Source organism: Melanotaenia boesemani, chromosome 2, assembly GCF_017639745.1.
Source record: "Melanotaenia boesemani isolate fMelBoe1 chromosome 2, fMelBoe1.pri, whole genome shotgun sequence".
NCBI classification, from domain to species: Eukaryota; Metazoa; Chordata; class Actinopteri; order Atheriniformes; family Melanotaeniidae; genus Melanotaenia; species Melanotaenia boesemani.
The window spans coordinates 17,334,558-17,359,044 of record NC_055683.1 but is presented as its reverse complement, the minus strand read 5'-3'; the positions used below and the strand labels follow the sequence as shown (position 1 = coordinate 17,359,044).

At 39.5% G+C, this 24,487-nt stretch overlaps 1 protein-coding gene across 1 annotated transcript in view; it reads left to right on the top strand.

Annotated features, from left to right (window-relative positions):
* The first annotated feature begins 4,389 nt into the window (after window positions 1–4,389).
* cpt1a2b (carnitine palmitoyltransferase 1A2b) overlaps window positions 4,390–24,487 on the top strand; it is a 49,006-nt gene continuing 28,908 nt past the window's right edge. Inside the window, 9 exon segments of the mRNA XM_042011618.1 lie at window positions 4,390–4,527; window positions 12,962–13,104; window positions 15,026–15,165; window positions 17,160–17,337; window positions 19,100–19,201; window positions 20,278–20,415; window positions 23,295–23,372; window positions 23,779–23,886; window positions 23,968–24,055. Of these exon segments, the coding sequence (XP_041867552.1) occupies window positions 12,964–13,104; window positions 15,026–15,165; window positions 17,160–17,337; window positions 19,100–19,201; window positions 20,278–20,415; window positions 23,295–23,372; window positions 23,779–23,886; window positions 23,968–24,055 (973 nt within the window). The 5' untranslated portion in view covers window positions 4,390–4,527; window positions 12,962–12,963.

Below are 24,487 nucleotides of genomic sequence, written 5' to 3'. Positions count from 1 at the left end.
ATTTCTTGAATAACTTCTTCTAGGGTCTCCTTTTGTTCCCAATAACGAGAAACATGATCAGAAAATTTGTGGCTAAGATTATGTTTTGTGACTACTTCATGTTTTGCTATGAGACTGAGCTGCACGAGCACGCCTAATTTGATTATAATGTATATTATTAGGTTGGTCAACCTATCAACCACAGACAGAAACTTTACTCCTGAATGGATTGTTGTGGAACTCAACAGACAAGCATGATGCCCAAAGAGTAATCCCATTTGGTTTTTCCTTTCATCAAGTATTGCCATCAGGTGGAAATGTAGTTGCGACAAAATGTAGCGACAAAATAACTAAATATCTACCTAATGGATTCTAACAAATTAATTTTCTCACTTTTGTTAGTTTATTTTTGTGTTTACAGCTAACTGGGGAATGTTAGCAGGCTATTGTGCTTAACTAAATAGTTTCCACACATGGTCAGCTTCACTTTGTGTTTACAGCTAAATAGGAAATGTTATCGCACTATTGTGCTTAGCTAAATAGTTTCCATGTGTGGTTAGCTGCACTTTGTGTTTACAGCTAAACTGGGAAATGTTAGCATGCTATCATGCCTAACAAAATGGAGTTCCCCACGGGGTTAGCTGCACTTTGTATTTAGAGCTAACAAGGAAATGTTAGCATGCTACTGTGCTTGGCAAAATGCTGCACTATGAGAACAGCAGCCAATTTTGGTAATAATGATTAACAAACACCCATACCTCGGGGCAGCCATCTCTAAATCTAGAATTTCGGGGTCCTCTGAAACGAGTTTGCCATTCAGAAAAACAAGATCACTTTGTAATTTCCAGCAAAAATACCTCGAAATTCCGAGTTCCAAGGACATTAGGAACATACCAATAGTTTCCATACATGGTTAGCTGCACTTAATGTTTAGAGCTAACTAGGAAATGTTAACAGGCTATCATGCTTAACTAAAAAGTTTTCACACATGGTTAGCTGCACTTTGTGTTCACAGCCAACTTGGAAATGTTAGCATGCTTTCATAATATAAGAAGCATGGGAGTCATTATACCCTCTAAGTATTAGCATGTTGGCATTCTTTATGTGTGTGCCAACACAATGCTAATTCTAGCCTTTACCTCAAAGCTCAGCTGAGAGCAGTGCTAACAGCTTACATAACTTTATTTTCTTTGTGAGGCATTTTCTGTCATCATGCTCATTCCTCTGTTTAAATGTTTACATATGCCCAACCAAGCAATGGTTTTAGTCGAGTTTGGCTGCAATTTCAAACGCAAAGTAAAACTGGATCATTCATAAACTAGCATTTCTTGGAATGTATTATGGTCCCAGATGAAGTTTTGGTGTGATTCTGGATATGCGTTGGGAAAACTACTTTCAGTCTGTGCTGGGGTTTTAACATTAGACTTTTAGATTTGTGTTTTAGTTCTTTTGGTGTAGAAGAAGCCTTTCTTTCCTATCTTGGCGCTTGCAGTGGACTCCTGTAAAAGGATCCTAAAGTGAGACCCACTTTTCTAAAGGACAGAGGTCAGTGAGGTTAAAGGTTACAGACATCAGATTTAAAAGGATGGTGGATCTTTTTTAAACATGAGTTTAGTTTAAAACTCTGAACATGAGTTTAGAGTCTGGCATCCACTTTCAGAAAAAAAAACATGTTAAGGACTAAAAATGTGAAGAATATGACAGAAGGAACCCATTTACCTGAAATTTTCTATGGCCACTTCGCATTTCTCTTTGTATTTCATTGCCTATTATTTTCCCAATTGCACATATCTTACCCTCTTATATAATCACCCTCCTTATAAACATTTTCTACACTGTATACTTTGATGCAGATGCTGTATACATTTGTATACACTGTGTGCCTGTCTGTCTACATTGTAAACCATTCATATCTATGTAGCATCAACTATGTTTTATTGAAACTGTAGCCATTATACAATTCTTCATCTCATCATTATTGCTCATTGTCCTGCAGTTACAATGGTACGACTATAATCTCTTCTGCCCATTTCCTGTCCACCTTTGCTCTGACATGACATGAGTCCCACATCCCCCCACTCTTCTCCCATTTTATGACCCTCCACTTTACACAGTAGAAAAAAAACTTTCTCACCTTAGAAAAATACAGGATGTCATAATAAAAAGATTTTAGGGAGGAAGAGGTGTGCAGGGGAGGAAGCAGCTTACACAATTAATGATGATGATGACAAAGAGAAATGTCTGTATTATAATTACAAAAAAAGGAAAAGTGCACTATTATGACTATGATTATTATTGCCTGTGATAAATACTGACCAATAAACAACAATGAAAATGAAGGCAGGTGTTTGTGTTCTTGTTCAGATCACAATATAAAAAAAATCTTTAAGTTATCCTTGTGCCTTTTTTCCTGGACTGTATTAATCTGAATAAGTAAATTCTACAGCACCTTTAGTAAACACTGATTTTTTTGTGAATCTCCCGTTCTACCACATCCCTGTGGAGGCCACTGGAGTCCAGTGAACTCATCACCTTCAAGAAAGCAGGTGGAGATGATCTGAGCTTTGTGACATGGTACATTATCCTCCTGGAAGTAGCATCAGAAGATGCTACACTGTGGTTTAAGTGTATCAACCACTTTGTTGGATCTACCTGTTCAATTGCTGGTTTACATAAATATCTAATCATCCAATTACTTACAATAAATAAATACAGGTCCATTTATTAAATAAATTATGGCTTATTGTCACAGCACTGTCATGGAGCAACACCTCAGCATGCTAGCAGACTCGTTAAAGTAGATTAATAAAGACTTGATGTAAGAAGAAATGGAACAAAAACTTTGCCTTTCTGGGTGTGTTCAGGTCAGACTTTATGGGGGGGAGGGGGGGTGGGGGGTGTTTTCTTCTTTTTCCAGTGTTTATTGGCAGTTGGCAAGTAATATTATGATCATCCTTGGCCACTGGGGGCTGTGCTCCACAACCGTGGAGGCTCTGGCTGGGGCTTTCCTCTGCTGTCTTTTAGGTGGGTGTGTGGTTTTAGCCGTGGTGGACTGGCTGGGTTTCATGCTCTGTGGTGGGTTTCTGATTACACGGGTCTTGGGGCGTTCTTTGTTTGCTTTTGAGGGGTCGCAGTTGCATTTGCATAATCGCATTCATCATTAAACACAACACATTCAAAATATTTTGTGTCTCACACACACTACACACATGCTTTTACAGTCGCTGTGTTGTCCTGCAGTGTTAATCGCCAGTATAGCTACAGCACAGTTATGTTTTATTATAAATGTTGTTGGTGTTGCTTATGTTTTTCTCTCAGTTTGTCTTCCTGTAGGTGCTCCTGATGATTCTCTGCTTTGTTTTTTTAACGTATGGCATATGGGATGTTTTCTTTATAGGTGTATCTGTTTTTTTCTGTTTTAATATTGACTCTATAGTTGACTATGTTGTTTCCTCTCTTTTGTATCTTCTTTTATTTTCTTTTCTTTACTTTTTTTTCTTCTCACTCCCCTCTTATCCTCTTGTCCTCCCTGTCAGGAATAAAATGAAATAAAGCTTTATTCCTCCTGTATCAGGTTAATATGGAATATTATTATGCTCAGTGTGGACCAATCTTAAGTCTTCATATTATCCTTATTTTCCACTTTTCCTTTGATTTATATTAAATCATGATTCTTTTCTCTGTTCTTGCCATTGCTTCTGACATCTTTCCTTCATTATATCCTTAATAATACTTTTGATTTTTGTTTTACAAGTCACTAACAGAAGACAACAACCTTGTTCCAGCAAACCCCTCTTGTTATCATTACTTTCTCTTTATTGGTTCCCACAGAAACCAGTGGGGAAAAGGGGGAATCTCACTGGCTTGTTCGGGAAATGATAAAATGAAACTAATGATTAAGGTGTTGTCGTTTCTGTCAAAGCATTCATAGTAACACAGAAAGAATGTGGGTGTCGTCCATGGCCGTCAAGATTTTCCATTCAGAGAAAAAGACAGTGAAGAGGTCTCACTCTGACAGAAACACAGTGTGCATTGGCGTTTTAAATTCAGCTTGCTGAAGCTATCAATGCATTGAAATAATATTTTATATATATATATATCCGGTATGCTGTCCATATATCTCTGTTGTAATAAGCAATACCTGATTTTCTGCAAGTCTTCAAATTTAATTAGATTAAATCTGAACATGTAACATTTAAGCCACTTAGGATATCTGATTAAATTTGAAGAGCTGTAAAAACATAATAATAAAGAGCTATCGCCAGCATTATTGATATCTTACTATGTGTATGTCCAGTGTTTTATGGCGCCTAAACTTATCATTTGTGATGTAACAATGGAAATCTTCACGTCTTTATTTCCACAGCTGGATCCGAGTGTGAGAGCGTCTCTTCATGCGCAGCCATCTTTGCTGGCTGGAATTGGTTGGAAACAACCATCACGTAAGGAGGGCGTACACGTTAGAACCTAACAAGCTCGTGAAGGCAGGGTGGAAACAAACCTTTTTCCATCAGTGTTTAACGGTGAAACATTCTTGGAGGACTGCAGGTAATTTTATGTTTATGTTATGTTGTGTTCTCGCTGTGTTTCTGCTGCCGTTTGTCCTAAAATAAGCGCACATACCGGGTATCCCCCCTCTTATTTTCAGCTTTTGTGCACCGCGCGCGGGCTGTTTGGGATGGAGCTGAATGGGCACTGTGTTTTGAAAAGCACGTTTCCTATAAGCAGGCGTTGTTGGTTAAAGTGTTGTGAGTGTTAAGCTTCATGTCTCGTGTTGGTTGTGTAGGAGATGAACGCGCCCACCATTCTGGTAAACGATGATGTAACTTTAGTCCTGGCTTGGCCGAATCGATCTGGGACTATTTCCTTTGGCGAAAGTGGTTCAGACTCGACCGTATTCTAAAGCGCTCGTGCTGATCCCAGATGACGGTGCTAACGTATGTTTGTATTCACTGTTTAAAACTGGAAGAAAGAAAAAAAAAAGTTAAATAAGCTGAGCTCAAACTGGTCCTTAGTTACAAGTGAGTGTAAATATAGAGGCAAATAGTTTCTATATTTACACCAGAGTTGTATACAAACCTGCATAACTTGTCCGGACAGGAGTCACGTCAGGAGCGTAATAGCGGCAGTTTAATATAATGTAATTTGTAACGAGTGTTAGTGAAGTATTTAGTATGGCTTTCCTTCAGGATCAGCACTCTTTGTGGTTTATATAATTAAATGATTATTTTACTCTGTTATTTTGTTTTCCGCGTTCCTTGTTTGTACCAAATTAGCAGGTTTTCTGCTCGTGCGAGTTAAACCAGTTCAACATAATTAACTTGACAAGGAAATACCAGTTCTCAGCTTGAATACACAAGTTTCCTTTGTTTTCCAAAAAAAGGAATCAACTGAATCACTCCTAACTGTGTCTTTAATGTAACTGCTTGTATGATATATGTGTGAGTTGTCCACTTCTTTCTTTCTTTTTTTTTTTATTTTATTGGAATTTTAAAATATTTGTTATTCTAAAGTGGCACGTTTTTATTCATCCATTTTATTTATTTATTTATTTATCTACCTACCTACCACTTACCTGGGGTGTGGTCGTGGAGCATCAGCCTAGAAGGGAAACTCAAACCTCCATCTCCAATTAACTTCTTCCAGCTCATCCGGGGGGATCCCGAGGTGTTGACAGACCAGTCAGAAAACTTAGGCTACATTCGCACTGTAGGTCTTAATGCTCAGATTTGATTTTTAATGAAATCCGATTTTTGTTGTGTGTTCATTCAGCATAATGATTAAAGCGAATGATAAGCGATTGCCATCACGCCGAAGTGTGAACAGTATGTGGCCCAAGCGGCAACCTCCACCTGTAAAATGTGAAGCCTATGCGGAAGTGTAAAAAAATTGCAGTTCACCCCTCATACACTAGGGGCTGCTCCAAAAAAGAGCTGCAGTTGGAATTGAGCTGCAGTGTGAACGGCGCTATAGTCCATCCAGCCTGAGCCCTGTGGAAGACCCAGCCCTGCCCCTTCTTCTCTATGGAATGTGCCCAGAACACTTCCAGATACCCAAGCCTCCTCATCTGGCTCGATGTGGCGGAGCAGCGGTTCTACTCATTTTGGACAATTGATCTCAATAAATCAGCTGACCAGAACTTCTCGTGGGGCTCTGACTAGTTGGACATTTAAGGTGGGAGTTGTTTATGCGGAAAAGCTTGAAAGTTGTCACTTCTACATTTCCACTGTTGCGAGGTTGAATGCATAGTTTTAATGAACAGCCAATCGAGGTGGTGAGAAAGTACGAAAATGTGCAACACATGGCGCCGACACAGCCGTGTGCACAGCCCCGTTCTGCCATGGACAAAGTTTATCATTAAATAGGATATAACCCGATCAATTTTTCTTTCAGTTTCTTTCACCAAACCGCCACGTTGTTCCAGCATGCGCAGAAACAACATCCACCACAGAAACCATGAGTAATTGAGTATACATGGTTATTTTTCCTGCTGATCCGATCAAAAAAAGGTTTAAACTAGCGTTCTCGGTCAGATTAAAAATGCTTTCCAGTTGAGGCCTTTTGGATAAGCTGAAACATTTACATGACACATTTTTATTCTGACTGGATGTTCGATTTGCTCCAAAGAGCTCCGAGTAAACACAGCTAAAGACAATCATAGCAGCATGGTGTTAGCCAGCACTGAAAACCTGGCGGGTATGGTGGGCTATGCGGTCAAAAATTCTCAGTGATTGTACTTTTGCTGGAGTGTCCACCACTAAAAATTTCATAGTAGCATCTTCAGCAGCAGTGTCATTAGAAATTTTACAGCATGTGTTGTAGCTGTGGAAAGCTAAGCAGTGCATACGTCACAGCAGAAGTTGCAGACCCGTGTCCTGTGTGGTAGCCGGACATGCCTGTCTGCACCTGTGGGCCATTTGTGCTGCTTTGGCTAAATTCTGCTTCTGCTACTTAAAATAGCATCAACATAACATGCCTGGGTTTGGACTTTGGGAAGGAGCCAGAGCAGCAGATGAAAATCCATAAACACAAAGAAAGATGCCATCTAAGGTTTTTTTTTCTTGGCAGTGCTCAAGAATGCATATCCATGCATGTCTTTTGGTATTTTTGGATTTAAAAAAATGAACCTCATCTGCATGGAAAAGGCATTTGTTAATACTTAGTGCAAAATAACATCATATACATATACACTACCAGTCAAAAGTTTGGACACCCTTTTCCACTAGATTTTATGGTGTTGACTGGTTGTGTACATGTATCTGTAGAAACTGAGGGACACACTCACACTTCCCCTCCCACATTCACATACCAGCAGTGAGAAGGGAGAAATAAGTCGGAGGCTTGGCTGAACAAAGTAAAATGTCTGTTTATCTGGTGCTTTTGAGCAGGTGGAAGGTCGAACAAAACCTGATTGGAGAGATAAAACCTCAAAAAGATAACACAATGTTTAGATGTTTTTTTTTCTTAGCATAGATGGACAAATGTGAAATTCTCCAATACACTCACAGTAGCCTTCAGAGCGATCTGTCAAATTCCGATTAGCTGAAAGTCTGCTTGATTTCATATTAATGCTGGTTGATATGTGCAAAATTTTACCACTTTTGTGGTATTTAATAGTTTTTTTTTTCTATGCATGCATTTAATTTCTTGTTGACAAGGCATATTTTTCTGTCTGAAACCCAAACAAACCCAAAATAAATTAAATGAACCATTTTTTTCTGTCCGATACAGATTCCGATACCTGGGATTTAGGTGGGGCTGGACGATATAGAAAATACTGACAAACATAAAGAATTGACCAAAGTGACCAGAAAATGTGATTAATAAATATTTAAATAACCTTTTTGATTAAAATAAATAAACAAATAAATCGAATAGCTTCTTTTGGTGGGAATAGCACCAGTTTAACAGCCAGTTTCCATCGGGTGTGTGTGCGCTGCGCTCCGGCTGCCGTGCGGTTTCTTTCGGCCTCCGGCGCGTCCTGAAAGCGAAACTCGGCCGTTCAGGTCCGAACTGACAGGAAATCGGACGCGTTAGCCATTTAAAGCATCTGCAGCGCATGCGGACTGGTGGAAACTGGCCGTTAGGTAGCTCAGGAACTGGTAGGACTAGACTTCCATGTAAACAAAGACAAAAAAAAACAAACTGTAGGCAAAAATTATGGAGCTAAATCGGTGCCATAATGTTTGTTCATTTGAAAGAAATATTTGAAAGTGAAAAAATGTAAGCTGAAAATGAAAGTCACCTTTTTACTGTGAATTTTGAAAAATAAATAATGCATCAAATGTTCACATCAATTTGAATTTCAATGGGATTATTTTTGTATTTTCTAAATCAACTTTAATTATAAATTAAAGGTTTAATGTTAATGTACACAGTGTGTTTATAACACCCTCTTTACACCCTGTTCACACCCCGTACACATCTTCTCTAAACTGACGAGGCCTTCGCTCCACATTTGTCTTAACCTGTGTCGAGGCTGATTTTATTATCAGTTATCATACAGTGTGTTCTACTTGGACATGATGTGAACAATAGAAATTTCTACTGTACAGATACCATAGAGGTGATTGCTGATTTGTCTAACTCTGACGTAGGATAACAAAGAAGCAGATCAGTATGTACCAGATACACAGACAGCTGATTACTGATAACTGTGTTTGTGTATGATGAGACCTTCATTTCTTCTTGCAAAACTCTAATGAATCTGTTGAACTTTGTAGGTTTTGCCTGACTTAACGTTAGTAGTGTTGTTTTAGGTAATGCCAAACTTTTAAAAACTCCTCTTTTGGCATCAGCATCTGCATGGAGCTGGTTTCCAGAACAGTAAAGGGTCCTTCACACCTAATATACTGCTCTACTTGGTACGATTGGGGGTTACAACATTCTTCCAGTCTGAGTTTGCTTTCTACTGCGCTTATTCAAAGAAACCAGACCATTTAAATAACACGTTACTCTCCTCACCAGAGGCGGAGGTGCATCAGCAGATCCACTGACTCATGTTTGTAGGCGGAGCATCAGCGTATGGTGGCACATTCATACCTACCCAAGCAAACCAGACTTTCTGAGTTAACAAACCAGGATCTGAATCAGAGGGATTGGTGTGAATCCAGCCTTGAGACCTTTTGATTTGATGCACATGGAGCATGAATGCACCGCAGCGTTTGGAACGATCTGACGTTCCTTCCTTAAAAAATGCAAAAATAGGAGCTACTGTTTATCGCAGTTTAGGCTGTTGTTTCAATATTGAGCATGCCAATACCACAGTGACGGTAAATCGTTGATGTGTTGTGCAGGTTTACTCATCATTTAAAAAAGAATAACAGAGATTGTTAATAATTGATGTCCTATATTTTTATTTTCTGTATTATAAACTTCTACTCATTTCTTTTTAGTTGGAAACTTGAGGCTGCAATATAGTTATTTACTACATCAGGATAAATGGATTTGTTAAAGTGGCCTTAGCATACCAAACACAGGAGGAACCCCTCTGTGCCTCAAACTGAGCCATATTCCCTCATTAGCAGATATTTGCTCTCTGAAGCGCTGGGGAGTTCAGTGCAGCGTGCACATCGTCTTTGAAAAACAGGATCACAGCATCATTACAGCAATGTAGCTGTTTAACCAGGGAGGGACAGGCTGCAGATTTACTGGCTCTGTGTAGAGATCCGTAAACAGAGAGGCTGGTGAGTGTAGACAGGATGACCACAGACCCTTTCACTGCGAGGGGGCCGGGTGTAACGGATCAGAGGACTTCTATGCAAGCAGAGTTTCGTTATGCTACAAGCCCCTTTGTTGGCTTGATATGTGAAGCTCTCTGCTTTTAGTCAAACGAAGAAGACATCATGATCCAACAGCTTGTAGAGCCACCTTTAATAGTACTAACTGCAGTAATTAATTTTTTTCCTCGTCGTTGTGGAGGAGTTTAGTTTTTTTTTTGCAGCAGGGGTCTGAAGACCCTAACAAAGCTTTTTACTTATGTTAAGATCTGGACTTTGTCAACACTTGATTCTTTTCCTCTTCAGCTGTTCTGTTGTAGATTGTGTTCAGGATCATTGTCCTGTTTCACCAAACTTTAGCTTTAAAATAGATGGACCCAGATGTTTGTGATTATCTGTGTGGTTTTCTCCAAACATGCTGCAATATGACCAAACGTCTTCACTTTGGTCTGTCCAGAGGACATTGTTTCACAAGTCTTGTGGTTTGTTCAGGTGCAGCTTTACAAGCCTAAACTGTGCTGCTGAGACTTTCTCCTGCAACCTTTCCAAACAAGCCATATTTTAGTCTTTTTCTAATTGGACTGTCATGAACTTTATTATTTAACATGGTAACTGAGGCCTGCAGAGTCTGAGATGTAGCTCTTGGCTTTTTGTCTCTTTTTCTGGTTATTGCTCGGTCTGGATTTGCTGGGACGTCTACTCCTGGGAAGACTGACAGATGTCTTGAATGTTTTTTCCTGTGGAATGATTGTCTGAATAGTTTGGAAATTACCTTATAACTTCTCTGATTGATGGGCAGCAACAGTTGCTTCTCTAAAATCGTGGCTGGGGTCTGTCCTCCTTGGTTTTGTGTTCAAACACACCTGAATGCTGCAGAGCAGCAAACTGCCAACACACCTGCTTTTATAGACGAACTCACACTGATACTACTACTTATCCTCTTATTAAGCAGGCAGTAAGGATGGACTTTTTTTCACACTGCTTCTGGATTTTGGCTCAGTTTCTGTTGAATGATGTAAATGATGAAAGGCTGTAACGTGATGTAGTGGTCTTGGGTTGCATTAATCTCACTTTAAAATCTGGGAAGGACCATATGATTGCCTAGATTAAGCCCTCATACACGAAACCTTGGGCCTGTAAGAGTGCACTTTGTTTACAACATGATTGAAGGTTTCTTTTTCAACATGGCAGACGTATGAGCTGTTGCAGTCACATTGCAGGAGTGAGTAGCAGCAGGGATAATTTGATTTCTGACTAGTTGCTGAGATTAAGCTGATTGTCTTGTCTGCAGTTTTTCACATGTCAGCCATCTGAAGAAGAGAAAACAGCAGAAAAACGATTAAAGCCTTTAAAAACCTCAGTATTTTAACTTCTGTCCATCCTTGTTCAACAGATTTCTCCATGTTTCTCAGCTTGATATGAATTTCTAAGATCAAGCAATCCCATGTTTTTATATTATTTTATTTGTTATTTAGCAATATAGTAAACACAAAAATGGTCCCAGTACAGATCTGCTGACCGTTGCAATATCCAATCAGCATGATCAGACAATAAAGAAAAGAAGTCGGTATTTACATGAAAGTGTTCTTGAACATCTCCACATTTTCCAGATTACACCGAATCTCACAGAGTGGAGAATAGGGAAACATTAGGCTGAAATTTGTGTGGGCAATAAGGTGGAGAGCCACCAACCTAGTCTCTTATTTCAGTTGATACTTTAAGCATTTTATTCACCCGATACTATACGTACGTCTCCTGTCATGGGTGTAGTAAGAAAGTCAGTTTCTCCATTTCAAGAATCCACAGCAGGCCCCCAGACTAACTTTTAGCTTTGGTTGCCATGTAAAACTTTTGGTATTTTGATCCCTTAATGGTTTTGATTCAATCAGTTTAAATTCTGTGATAATTTTAGATTTTGCCATGGAATATTAAATTTAGAGTGAACTGATGACACACTGTAAATTATGACCCTGAAATTTATCTAGAAAATTCTCAAACATTCATTCACACCCAGAGTTCCTTCTATACATATACAAATTAATCATTAAATTTAAGCATTTCTGTTTCCTTCCACATCATTGTTGTAGACTATACGGTTTTCTATGAAATCACCTCAGTGGGCAGAGTGCACTCACCACAACTCTCATTAACGGCCATCATGTTTGACCTGAGATTTTTACTTCAAATCATGAGGTCAGGTTTCTTTCTAATCTGCCATAAAAACTGCTGGTAAACGGTAAAATCTTGCACTTAACGTCTGTGTGTGCAGCAGACGTCGCTCACTCTTCTGCTTCTTTTGAATAATGGTCTTTTGTTTTTTTTCCTCTGTCCTCTGTGCAAGGCTGCCCCTCCCCCATACTAAATAGAAAATGCTGGAATCACCATAGCAACCAGTTACACAGCTGCGTCCTTCCATCAAGGCTTTCCCTATAGAACATGTTTTATGGGAGTAGCTTTCCTCAGAAACTAAATCAAGTGTGGCACATAGATTTAAAGTTTAAACTGAGACCAAGTAGGTCAGATGAGGATAATATAAAGCTTATAAAGATGACAGGAGACAACAGCGAGGCTGAATGATGTCAATGACTGATGAAACTTCACATGACAGCAGCGTCTATGTGAGATAACAGGTGTGTTTAAAAAAAAAAAACATCCAAGGCTCTGTTGTTTTCCATCCGGTACACACTTCATTAACACATATCAAATATTACAGAATTTTAATGTCACCATTTAACAAACATGTTTTAATGTACTTGGTTTTGTAACGTTTCTGCTAAAGTGTGGTTAAAAAGAAACATTCTTTTTTTTTTTTTTTTAACTTCATTGAAACCTAAAACGTACTTTTCTGAGCTTGGTTGCTCGTTTGCCACCGTCTTGTTTGCAATGAATTCTGGGAGAAAAGAAGAAGGATGCATCACCAGCAGTGTTCATTTGAGGCCAAACGAAGTGCAGATTTGTTAGGTGGATTCGGAGTCTCCTTCGAATTCTGTGAATTGGGACAGTACTTGGCGCACCACGATGACGTACGTAGCCGACGAATCCACACTTCGAAGTGTGCAGACCGTGAATTGGGACACTTTGGTTAAATTGCCTCCATGTTGTGACATAACAGCACCTAGAGCTGCCTCTGCTTTATAAACAATGCTTCTACGGATGGTTTACAGCAAGGAAATACAAAGCTGTCCGTAATCATTATTATTATTTCTGTTAGTTTCATAAAACAAAGATTGATTTCAGTGTTTGTTGTTTGTCTGTTTCCATAGCGATGGCGGAGGCCCACCAGGCAGTAGCGTTCCAGTTCACCATAACACCAGAGGGTATTGATCTGCAGCTGTCCTATCAGGCCCTGAACCAGATCTACCTGTCCGGAGTTCGATCCTGGAAGAAACGAGTCAGCCGCATGAGGGTGAGGATGATGGGATGCTTGTTTGAGTTGTGTTGATGCATCTCGTCATGTTTTCATTGCGGAGTTGATGTTTTTCCAGAATCAGACCAGAAGCAGTTTTTCAGCATTATGTCAGTCTGTGCATCATGTTTGGGAATTTCTAACTCAATAATTCTGTCTCTTAGGACAACGTTTCACCTAATTGTCTGAATAGGATTTGAAATGTCAGGAGTGAGAAAGAAACCACATTCAGCATGTTGTGTTTCAGACATAACGCAGGACTTTTCCTATTTATAAAACTGACAGCTTTGTAAAAGCTTGCTAACTTAGCTTAAAGAAGAGACTTAATCTAAAGATTGTTCTTATTTTCTAGAACATGACAGTTGTCTCATACGCTGCTCCAAAAGCTTTCAGAGATAAGTCCAAGAAACTGATCTGCTTTTCTGTGACCCTGTCCATAAGAACAATATAGTAGTTTTTGTTTGTTTGAGACATTTGTGAAGCAATCTGATTAGATACCATGATAAGGCCTGATTAAAAATCCTCTAAATGACACAGAAAGAAACTTCAGTCCTTCCTTTTATCTCTTTAGCAAAGCAAAGACTGAACCTAACTTTTAAAGTAAAAGCAGTAAAGCAGTCCTAGAACTACTTGTGACTGCAACATTCAAATTGTTTTTGCTTATTTTCATGCAGGCTTACTATCTTAGATTTATGAAACGGATAAACATTCACCAGCCTCTGTATCAGGTCCACCTTCTAGTTCCAAGTTCAACCACTTTTACATTCAGAACTGTCCTAATTTGTGGTGTCATAGACTGAACGAGGTGTTGGAAACCACCTTCATAGATTTAGCTGCACATCCATGATGAGAGTCTCCCATTCCACCACATCAGAAGGCCTGCAGCAGACTCTACTTCCTGAGGAAGCTGTGGTCGTTCAATGTGTGCAGCAAGATGCTGGAAATCTTCTACCAGTCTGTTGTGGCCGGTGCCCTGTTTTCATCTGTGGTCTGCTGGGGGGGCAGCATTGCAGCCAGTGACACCAACAGACTGAACAAACTGATCAGGAAGGCTGGCTCTGTCATTGGCTGCAGACAGGACACTTTAGAAGCAGTGGTGGAGAGGAGGACACTGAACAAACTGTTATCTATCTTGGATAACCCGGACCACCCTCTCCACCCTGTGCTGGACAGACAGCGGAGCTCCTTTTCCAAAAGGCTCAGACAGCTTCGCTGTCTCAAGGACCGCTTCAGGAAATCTTTCCTGCCACACGCAATAAGACTGTTTAACTCATCATCATTGTGTCAGAGATAACAATATGAGTGACTGTTGTAACTGGTGAATTTTTGCATTGACTGGATCAACCTTGCACATTTAAACTCATCTTGTGTCACTGAAAACAACTGTCAAGTATGTAATTGGGTAATTTTGTGTGTAACTGGTTAATTTTGCACAGACAAGCTCAATTTCGCACACCACACTACTAATCATTGCACTGGACTATATTATTTGCTGGCTATTCTCACTTCTTACTGTGTATAGCTAAATACCTCCTTGTATAAGTCTTTTGTAGATATTGAAATTTCTTTTACTGTTTTTTTTTATTTTGCTACCTTTAGAAGCACAACTGCTAAATGACTGTACCGCTGCAACACCTAAATTTCCCAACTTGGGATGAATAAAGTACTTCTATCTATCTATCTCAAAGCTGCTCTACTGGACTGCGATCTGACGGCTGTGGAGGCCGTTGGAGTCCAGTGAACTCATTGTTAAGTAACCCAAAAGGTGTACCTATTAAAGTGGACAGTGAATTTACATTTTAAAAGGATCACTTTTACCATGATGGTATGCCTTTTTCTAACAGGTTTAGTCACACTTGTTTCCAAAAGGGAAACAGAACTGATTTATCACAATGCCTGTTTTCTTCTTCTGTGGTTACAGAACAGGGTGATTAAGGGAGTGTACCCCGCCAGTCCCTCCTCCTGGCTTTTCGTTGCTATAGGAATCTTGGCCACCATGTACATGCAGTCTGATCCCAGCATGGGGCTCATTGCCAAGATTCAGCAGCACCTTCCACTGAGGTACACGGACACTCGGACACTAACATTTGCTTCTTTAAATGTCTGTACTGTCTGTTGTCTTCTTGTGAATAAAAAGCACATGAAGCAAAAAGAAACGTGACTCTTCTGTTTCTGCACGAAGAGGATATGTGAATTTGAGGCAGCATGTTATTGCCCTGTGGGAATATTTTAACCCTGGTTTCAAGCCTATTTAATTAACAAAAAGTAATATCAATTTGTCCATCCATCCATCCATCCAGACTTTCAGACTTTAGCAGACAGGAAGACTGAAGTCTGACAGATCCAAGCTATCATAGGGAAGTTGTCAGCATGCAAAGGCCCATTTATTCTCGACACACGGACGGACGGTTTTAATCTGTTTTCTGCGTCGGTTACGCATGTAATTTGGTCCGTTTTCAGGAACTTAGCTATCCCTCGCTTGATGCAGAAAACAGAGCAAAAGCTGATTATTTTAGGTCCCATTATATACATTTGTTCAACAATTTCATATGGGTATCAGAGGTCCAACAACATTGTTTTCAAAGTGTATTACCCCAAATTCAGCCTTGGTCCTTAATTCCAATCATTCCAAATGTGTCTCTAGTGAGCTGTTTCTGTGTCTGAACCTTTAAATGTTCATGAGTGGAACCTGTCCACACCCCTCTCTGGGAGAGGATTCGGCTTTCACTGGTACTCACTCAGAGATTTTAGAGGGCAAGCTCAGCTAGCCAAGGAGGGGGTCAATGATGACAGTATCCACTACCGGGGCAGTGGTTATTCCCTTCATGATGTCACAGAGGGAAAAATCTCAGACTTAACTGTTTGAGCATACATTTGCTAAAAAGTGGAGCAAGCAAGTGAGAGAGGAGACACAATGTTTTCATATTTGGGCTTCATACACAGGCTATGAGGACACATACGACTGTTAAAAAACCTTTAGAAGGTGAATTTTGCATAATATGGAACCTTTAACAGCTGAAACAGAACGGCATTTTCCATTGATCACCGGCAATAGCCGTTGTACAGTGGTATAAGAAAGAACAGCAAGTCTATGTTTGGACAAAGAAACAGCCATCCATCCATCCATCCATCCATCCGCTAATTACAATGTATTACACAAATTGTAATAAGTTAAAATAGATTTTAAAAAATTCTAAATGATAAAATTGTTCATTAATTTGTTTACAATTTTCAAATTTGTATTCTTCTTGATTTCATTTAGTTCTTTTGATATAACATGCAGGGCTGCACGGTGGTATAGTGGTTAGCACCGCAGCCTCACAGCAAGAAGGTCGCTGGTTGAAGCCCTTTCTGTGTGGAGTTTGCATGTTCTCCCCGTGTATGTGTGGGTTCTCTCCGAGTTCTCCGGCTTCCTCCCACCGTCCAGAGACATGCATGTTAGGTTAATTGATGAAAATTCTCCCTAGGAGTGAGTGTGTGTGTGAATGGTTGTTTGTCCCCTATGTGTTGGCTCTGCGACAGACTGGTGACCACTGGTGACCCTGCCTCTCACCTGTTAAAATGCTGGGATAGGCTCCAGCTCACCCGCGACCCGTAATGGAATAAGCGGTCAAGATAATGAATGAATAATGAATGATATAACATGCATTATTATTATTTTTGTTGTTATCATTATTGTTGTTGTTTTTATTTTAATGCATATTTCTGTATGTAACATCTCATGTTTTTTTGTGTGTGTGTGTTTTCTCCATACATAAACAAGTTTGAGTTTCTGTCTATTTTTTTCCCTCCATCTGTAATTCCAAAATGTGTGCACCTCCTCGCTTTACCAGCAGATGGTGCTGTCACACTTTCATATAGTTGTTTCCTCATGTTGGCTTCTGAGAGATGTGTAATGATAATAATAATAATAAGTTATTTTAGTTTTTTTCAGAATGTTAATTAGCAATAAGAAATGTTTTTTTAATCAAATGATATTTTCTGTTTTTATTTAATAATTAGATTTTTACTTTCAGTTCCGTGTATGATGAAAATGTCTCTTTCCTCTCTTTTAGTCTCCATGTGTCCCTCAGTGCTCAGGGTCAGACCATGGTGTCGGCGCTGGTCTTCAGCACCCTGCTGTGGCTCTCCCTCATCCTGGCCCTCCGGTTCTGCTTGAAGCTGCTGCTCTCCTACCACCAGTGGATGTTCGAGCAGCACGGGAGGGTTTCCAACACCACTAAAGTCTGGGGGGTGAGACGAGTTTTTCTGCTTCCATCATTACTTTGTTCATTTGTTTGTTTTTCTTTCACGTAGTTTATTTCAGTCATTTTTAAAAAATCAACAAAAACAAATACAATAATGAAAAGGAGCAGAAAGAAGAAAAATATTGTATCAACTTTTTTTACATAACAGTTTATCCAAAACATGTATATGAAACACGTTTTAAAAGAAAAGAAGAAAAAAATAGACAAATATAAACTAAGGCTAATATCTTCATTTTAATCAATCATAACAAAACATGCATGTATTTATTTATTTTTTAATACTTAAATTTTATTAAGGTATTTGCAAGAAAAAAAGAATGGCACAGTACATGAAAGTAAAAGTACATACAACTGTATCAGCCAGGCGCGTATCTTGTGTTTCCTGATATATAAGTACTCATAGAATATGGGCAAAGTCTAAGTCTTCTGTTGGTCTGACCCATCCCTAATGTAACATGAAGCCGTGAGGAAGACTGTCAATCCCTCTCTTTATGTTGTGAAGTCCATCATTGTCCCTTTCTGCTTTGTACAGATCTTTATTCAGGCTGAGCAAGAAGGTCAGTTTATGAGTTTCTCTCATGACATCCAGCCAGTTTTTTTATTGTAGGCAGTCATTATGTAACCATTTATCAGTGATTGCCAATGTTAGCTGCGGCTGTCATTATTTTTAGAAAGTATTTATGAATCCCGGTTATCTTATCCGGAAAGTCCCCAAGATAGTTAGTGGTACATGTCAGTGGGATCTGACATCCAGGTGTATCCTGCATGGCTCTCCACCTATTTTCCTAAAATGAATCCAAATTTGGACAGGCCCAGAAAATGTGGTGTTAGTTTGCTACATCATCTCCACAAACTCTCCAGCATTTGTGTTCATTGGATCTTTATGGGGATCCTAAACTCTGGGAGTCAAGCCTGCTTGGTCTGCCCTCTGCAAACATGACTTGACTGGCTCCTGGTGTGAATGGGTCCCCAAAAATGCCGTTTCCTCACAGCAGCGCCAAGCCAGAGACAGATATTAGGAGTTTGTGTGTGTGTGTGTGGATGGGTGAGGGGGGGTGGGTGGGAGGTGTTTAATCTGTCACATAACTGGGTGTGTAAATGGCTTATTGTTTTTGTTCTGTGATTTTCTTTTTTCATTTTAATATGCATTCATTTATACTATGTAAAGCACTTTGTGTTGCCTTTGCATGAAAAGCTCTTTATAAATAAAATTTGATTTGATTTGATTGGAGTGAGCGTATGCTTTCATTATAGGGAAAGAAAAAAACGCAGAAGCTTTTTCCAGTAAATTCACACCAGTACCCAATTGAGATGTAGAAATAATGATGTACACATGTTGTTTGTGGGTTTAGTTCTCACTCCCTGACGTAGAGGTTTAAAATCTTTCTCCAGATTATTCCAGAAACTGATTTTTTTTTTTTTTTTTTTTTTACGTCCATCTCCATTTAGTTAAATATGAGCCAAAATGGAAAACTAACAAGTTTTACAAGTATGTCCACAAATGTCACCACAGCAGGTGGTATATGAAGGAAGTTTTAACTTGCAGAAAGACAGTGGTTTTAGATTTTTTTATGTGGTTTTTATGGATTTCCAACTTAAACTTTTACCAGTCTGAACACCCAAGAACGTAGTTTCCTTTACTCTTACAAGTTTGACACAATCATTGGATTGGCTATACATTTGCTTTTAGTACTGAATATCATGAAATTTGTTTTTTTAACACCAGTTCGTATTTCTGTTTCACTCAGAGTCTGCTGAGTTTATTTTCAAGGAGGAAGCCTTTGCTGTACAGCTATCAGACCTCTCTACCTCACCTTCCTGTTCCAGCCATCAGTGACACACTGAGCAGGGTAAGAGCACACACACACACACACAGAGAAAAACATTGTAGTGGAAATTTTATTATGAAAGATCACACACTAAGTGAGAATCAAACAAAGTATTTTTATTAAGAGCTGATCAGCAATGAGAGCCACTCAGTCAAAACAGCTTTGGCTGAGCGAGTCCACAGAGATACACATGGACTTGGTAAATTTAGACTCGCCTGACGTGAAAGCATCAAGGTCGCAGGTGTAAGTCCTCAGTACACTAGAGAAAGAAAGAAAAACTAAGAAAGAAAAGCTCATTACCAAATATTTGCTGGGTACAGGTCGTTCTGCTCAGTGAAATATAAGCCATGATTTTATAATACAAAGTGCGAGATTACATGTCTCATCTAGACATCTCTAGTAGACATGCTGTGTGTGCATCAGACCAGATTTAAGCCTGGTACACACACAAAGATTAATTGGCTGTTTTTATGCCGATTTTCCCCTCTCGACCAAGGGCGGCAAATGTCTGATTATCTGGAGTCTTATAAGATTTTCCTATAAAATGATCATGTGGTCTGAGGCGTGTCAAGAGCGAGTTCATCCCGATTATCGGCTCCAAAATGGGTCATGAACGACAATCGAAAGTATTGAACATGTTCAATATTTGCAAACAAAGATCTTGACGTGTGTGAGGAAAGCTGACGACTTCTGAGTTGAGACTTTGTGGATGGTGACGTGGAACGGAATGTAGCCAATCAGAGAGCGAGCTGACTGGGGAGCAAGGAAACATCTCCAGTCTGTTACTTTTTCATTTCTGGATTTTTATGTTAATAATAGTCCCAAGACCACCATCATTCCCTCGTCCTGTATATCCTCTGCCATGCTGGGTGTTGTTTTCCGGTTGTTGTCGTGGTTCTTCTAATTTGTTTTTGTTAGATCACATTTGATCACAACAGATTTCCGGCTCGGAGGACTAGATTCTAGATCGGTTGTAGGAAAGCTTCATTATGTGTATGTTGTTCTGTGCTGAGATTATCAGGCCCACTACAGAGAGTATGATCAAAACCTCATGTGTGTACCAGGCTTACGTCCTTGTTTGTGTTTCTCTCCTTCAGTACCTGGAGTCGGTGCGCCCTCTGCTAGCTGATCCTGAATTTAAACGCATGACCGACCTGGCCAGCGAGTTCCAGTTGAGCCTGGGGAACCGCCTCCAACGCTACCTGAAACTTAAAGCTCTGTGGGCCACAAACTATGTGAGTGTGCACATTCACACAAGAGCAAGTACATTTACACCACATGACCATGTTTAAATACATCCCTGCCCTGAAATTTGCAGGTATGTAACCTGCACTGAAACAGACAGAAAGTTTAGTGTTTCCTCTAAGCTGACTTAGCCGTGGCAGTCATATTGTTAGCACTACGCCTTAAAAATGCAGTGAATGAAATCATTTCACATTAACATCAACATTTCTTAACAGAACCTGCATTTCTGCTTCCAGCAGCGCAGCAGTGATGACTGACTGTTGTCAAACATCAGCATGTGAACACAGCATGCATTATGTCACCATGTCATGGGGTTTCTTTAGTTCCCCACAGGGTGGGGTTTCTACACTGAGAGGGAATAACAGTGTTTACAAGCAGAGAATCTCCCTCATGAGAGCCCATCAATCAACAGTGCACACATGTGGACCAGCTGCTTGAGTTTTGAGACTCTGGAGCCGGAGACAGTGGCTGACGTGGCTTATTCCCTGATAGACAAGGTTAAAAACAAAACTGAGGACATGGTCTTTGGAGCCAAAGAGAAACAATTAAAGGTCACCACAGAGCTTCAGTCTATACACCTAAAAACCACCAACCAGGCCAGAAATCTGGCTGTATTGATGAACTCAGACCTTAACTTTGAGTAAGACATTAAGGAAATTACAAAATCAGCCTACTATCACCTTAAGAATATAGCAAGGGTAAAAAATCTGATGTGTCAGCAGGACCTGGAAAAACTAGTCCAGCTTTCATCTTTAGTCGGCTTGATTATCATAACAGTGTTTTTACAGGTCTACCTAAAAATTTAATTAAACACCTGCAGCTTATTCAGAACTCTGCTGCTCGAGTCCTCACTAAAACCAAGAGAGTGGACCACATCAATCCAGCTCGGAGGTCTTTACACTGGCTGCCTATTCGTCAGAGAATAGACTTTAAAGTTCTGCTGCTAGTCTACATGGCTGTAGCTCAGGAGGAAGAGCAGTCTTCTTCCAACCGGAGGGTAGGTGGTTTGATTCCAGGCTTCCACACACTACATGTGTCCTTAGGCAAGACACTTAACCCCATGTTGCCTCCCAATGTGCTCAGTGTTGCCAACTTGGTGACTTTGTCGCTATTTTTAGCGAGTTTTCAGACCCCTCCAGCGACTTTTTCTGGTAGTATTGGAGACTTTTGGAGACTGACATGAATGAATGTAGTTTAGTCTTTTCAATGTGGAGTCGGTTCTGTGCAAGGAGGAAAACATTTAAATTTTTTTAAATTTAGCAAACTCCTAATTAAAATAAATAACCTACTAAGCCTAATAAAACAGAAGTTAAAAACAAACATATTAACCAAAGAATTTATTTTTATTTTATTATTAATAATTTGTGTGTGTGGGATCAAAACATTTTTAATTAGTGTTTTCATAAATTTTACCTTTCCCTCGACATTCCTCTCCATGGCAGCTTCCATTCCAACTAAATGGACCAGATTTATTATGCAAATTAGGCCATAACATCTTCTAGCAACTTTTAGCCATCGGCTGCTTTTCGTACTGAGGAGTTGGCTACAGTGGATGTGTCTATCGGGGTGAGTGTGAATGGGTGAGTGTGATATGTAGTGTAAAGCGCTTTGAGGGGTCAAACTGAATGGAAAAGTGCTATATAAGTACAAGTCCATTTACCATTTTACCATTTATAAAACTCTGAATGGCTTAGGACCAAAATACATCAGAGACCTCTTGACCCAGTAGGAACCTACCAGACCCCCCTTATCAGTTATCAGCTTCTATGCTCCACATGTCTGGAGCAAACTCTCAGAAAGCCCCAGATCAGCTGAAACACTCAGTTTATTTAAATCCAAGTTAAAGACCCACCAAATTCAGATTTGGAATTTATTTCTTTAATTTCATAAACATACATGAGTATGTCTGTTAATTCTAACCATGCCGTACCAACATAAATGAGTTTAATGCTACAATTTAAGAAAAGAATAATGACCTAATAATGAATAATGGGGTGGCGTGGCTCAGTGGGTAGAGTGGTTGTCTTGCAGCCTGAGGGTTGTCGGTTCGATCCCTGGCCTGTCGAGCTCATGTGTTCCTGAGCAAGACACCAAACCCTAAATTGCTCCTGATGGCTCGTGGTTGAGCCCCTTGCATGGCAGCTTCCACAGCAGTGTGGGAATGTGTGTGTGAATGGGTGAATGTGATGATGTATATTGTAAAGCCCTTTGGGTAAAAGCGCTATATCCATACAGACCATTTACCAAGAAATAGAATTTGGGGACCCACTGAATTTCCCAGGGACTCCACTACATCAAAACCTGTCAACATCACTGCACACACTTTCTTTGTTTGTACGCACATACCATATTCACAAGACATGATAAAACTAGATAATACTTTATTGTCAGCTTGCATGGAGAATTGCACTGCAGTACATGCATGCATATGACATTTTTCCCTCTCCTTTACTGGTAATACTACCTTAGCACATTTTCTTCTTACACTTGCTATTTTTATGTTCATTGATCTACAAGCTTGTTTTTGAGAGAATATATCGTTTATTATGTCTAGATGTTCCTATGCATCTGTGTGTTTCTGTATTTTTCTTTTTCTCTCTACTATGGACTCTTGGCCAGGTCATGTTTGCAGGTCAGATTTACCTGGTAATATAAAGGTGATGCCTTTTAGGGGTTTAGTTCCTCCTTTTTCACACTTTGACTTAGCAGGTATACGATTAGCCTCTTGTGTTAACAAGCAGTTAAACCTAATATGTAATGTACCTAACAAAGTGGCCGACGTGAATTTCTTCAGTATGAAGTTGTGTAAACATCAACAGGGGGTGTTAGACTCAGAAAATGCTGATTTCCTTTTCTTTTTTTTTCCCAGGTTAGTGACTGGTGGGAGGAATACATCTACCTGAGAAGCCGAGGCCCGATAATGGTCAACAGTAACTACTACGGCATGGTAACCATCTCCACTAAAACCTGGAGCCCACTTAAATCAGCTTTTCTTTGTACATCCCTGCGAGATTCAGAGATAATCCTTTTTTCCATCCGCTCATGGATGGAAAAAAATCAAGTCAAACTTTATTTATAAAGCACTTTTCATGCTGAAGGCAACACAAGGTGCTTTACATGATAAAAAAGCAATTTGTGCATATTAAAAATAAAACAAGCCTTCACACACACATTAAAATAGATTAATGAATGTTTTTTATTAAATATGTAAAGTCTTTCACACAGTTGGACGCACACACATGTATCACACACACAAAGCAGATGTGATGATGCTGCTGTGAGGAAACAAAGAACTCCTTTAAAACATCAGCTTCTTTTGGCTACGTTCTTAAGTTTTTCTTTCTCTCTTTTAGGACTTTTTGTACGTGACACCGACCTCTTTGCAGGCAGCCAGGGCTGGAAACACCATCACCGCCCTGCTGCTGTATCGTCGCAAAGTGAACAGAGAAGAGCTTACACCGGTGAGACCTCGGGTAGCTCAGCATGTTTGCCGAAATAAACTGATGGATAAAGGAAATAACAAAGATTTATTTATGTGTCAGAGTCGTGTTCCAGGTACCTTCATTCCTCTGTGTGCAGCTCAGTATGAAAGAATGTTTAACACAACACGCACGCCAGGAGCCGAGACCGGTAAGAAACACACACACGGATACTGATCCCACTTAAACCCCAGAAAGTGGCTTCATTTTCTTCCTTACAGATGAATATGTCCACTTCTTTAAACCTGCTATAAATACTTCACTGATTCATTTTTTTTACATGAATCTGCTAAACTACTACCGTCCTGCTAAAAACAGCCACGATTTTAACCCGTTAAATGCCAGCTTTATTACTTGATGTCAGTTGTTTTTCACTGGAAAATAAATAAATTAATTAATAGATAAATAAATAAAATGAGCAATTTTCTTTAAAATAAAAATTTGATGGATGGGGATTTTTTTTTATTCCATCTTGGCTAGCCAGCCAAACTTTATATAATAGTTTTTTATGTTTGAGTTTCGCTTTTGTTTATTACATTTTTCTTAGTTTTATAAGATCCATCTTGTACAGGTAAAAAAAAAT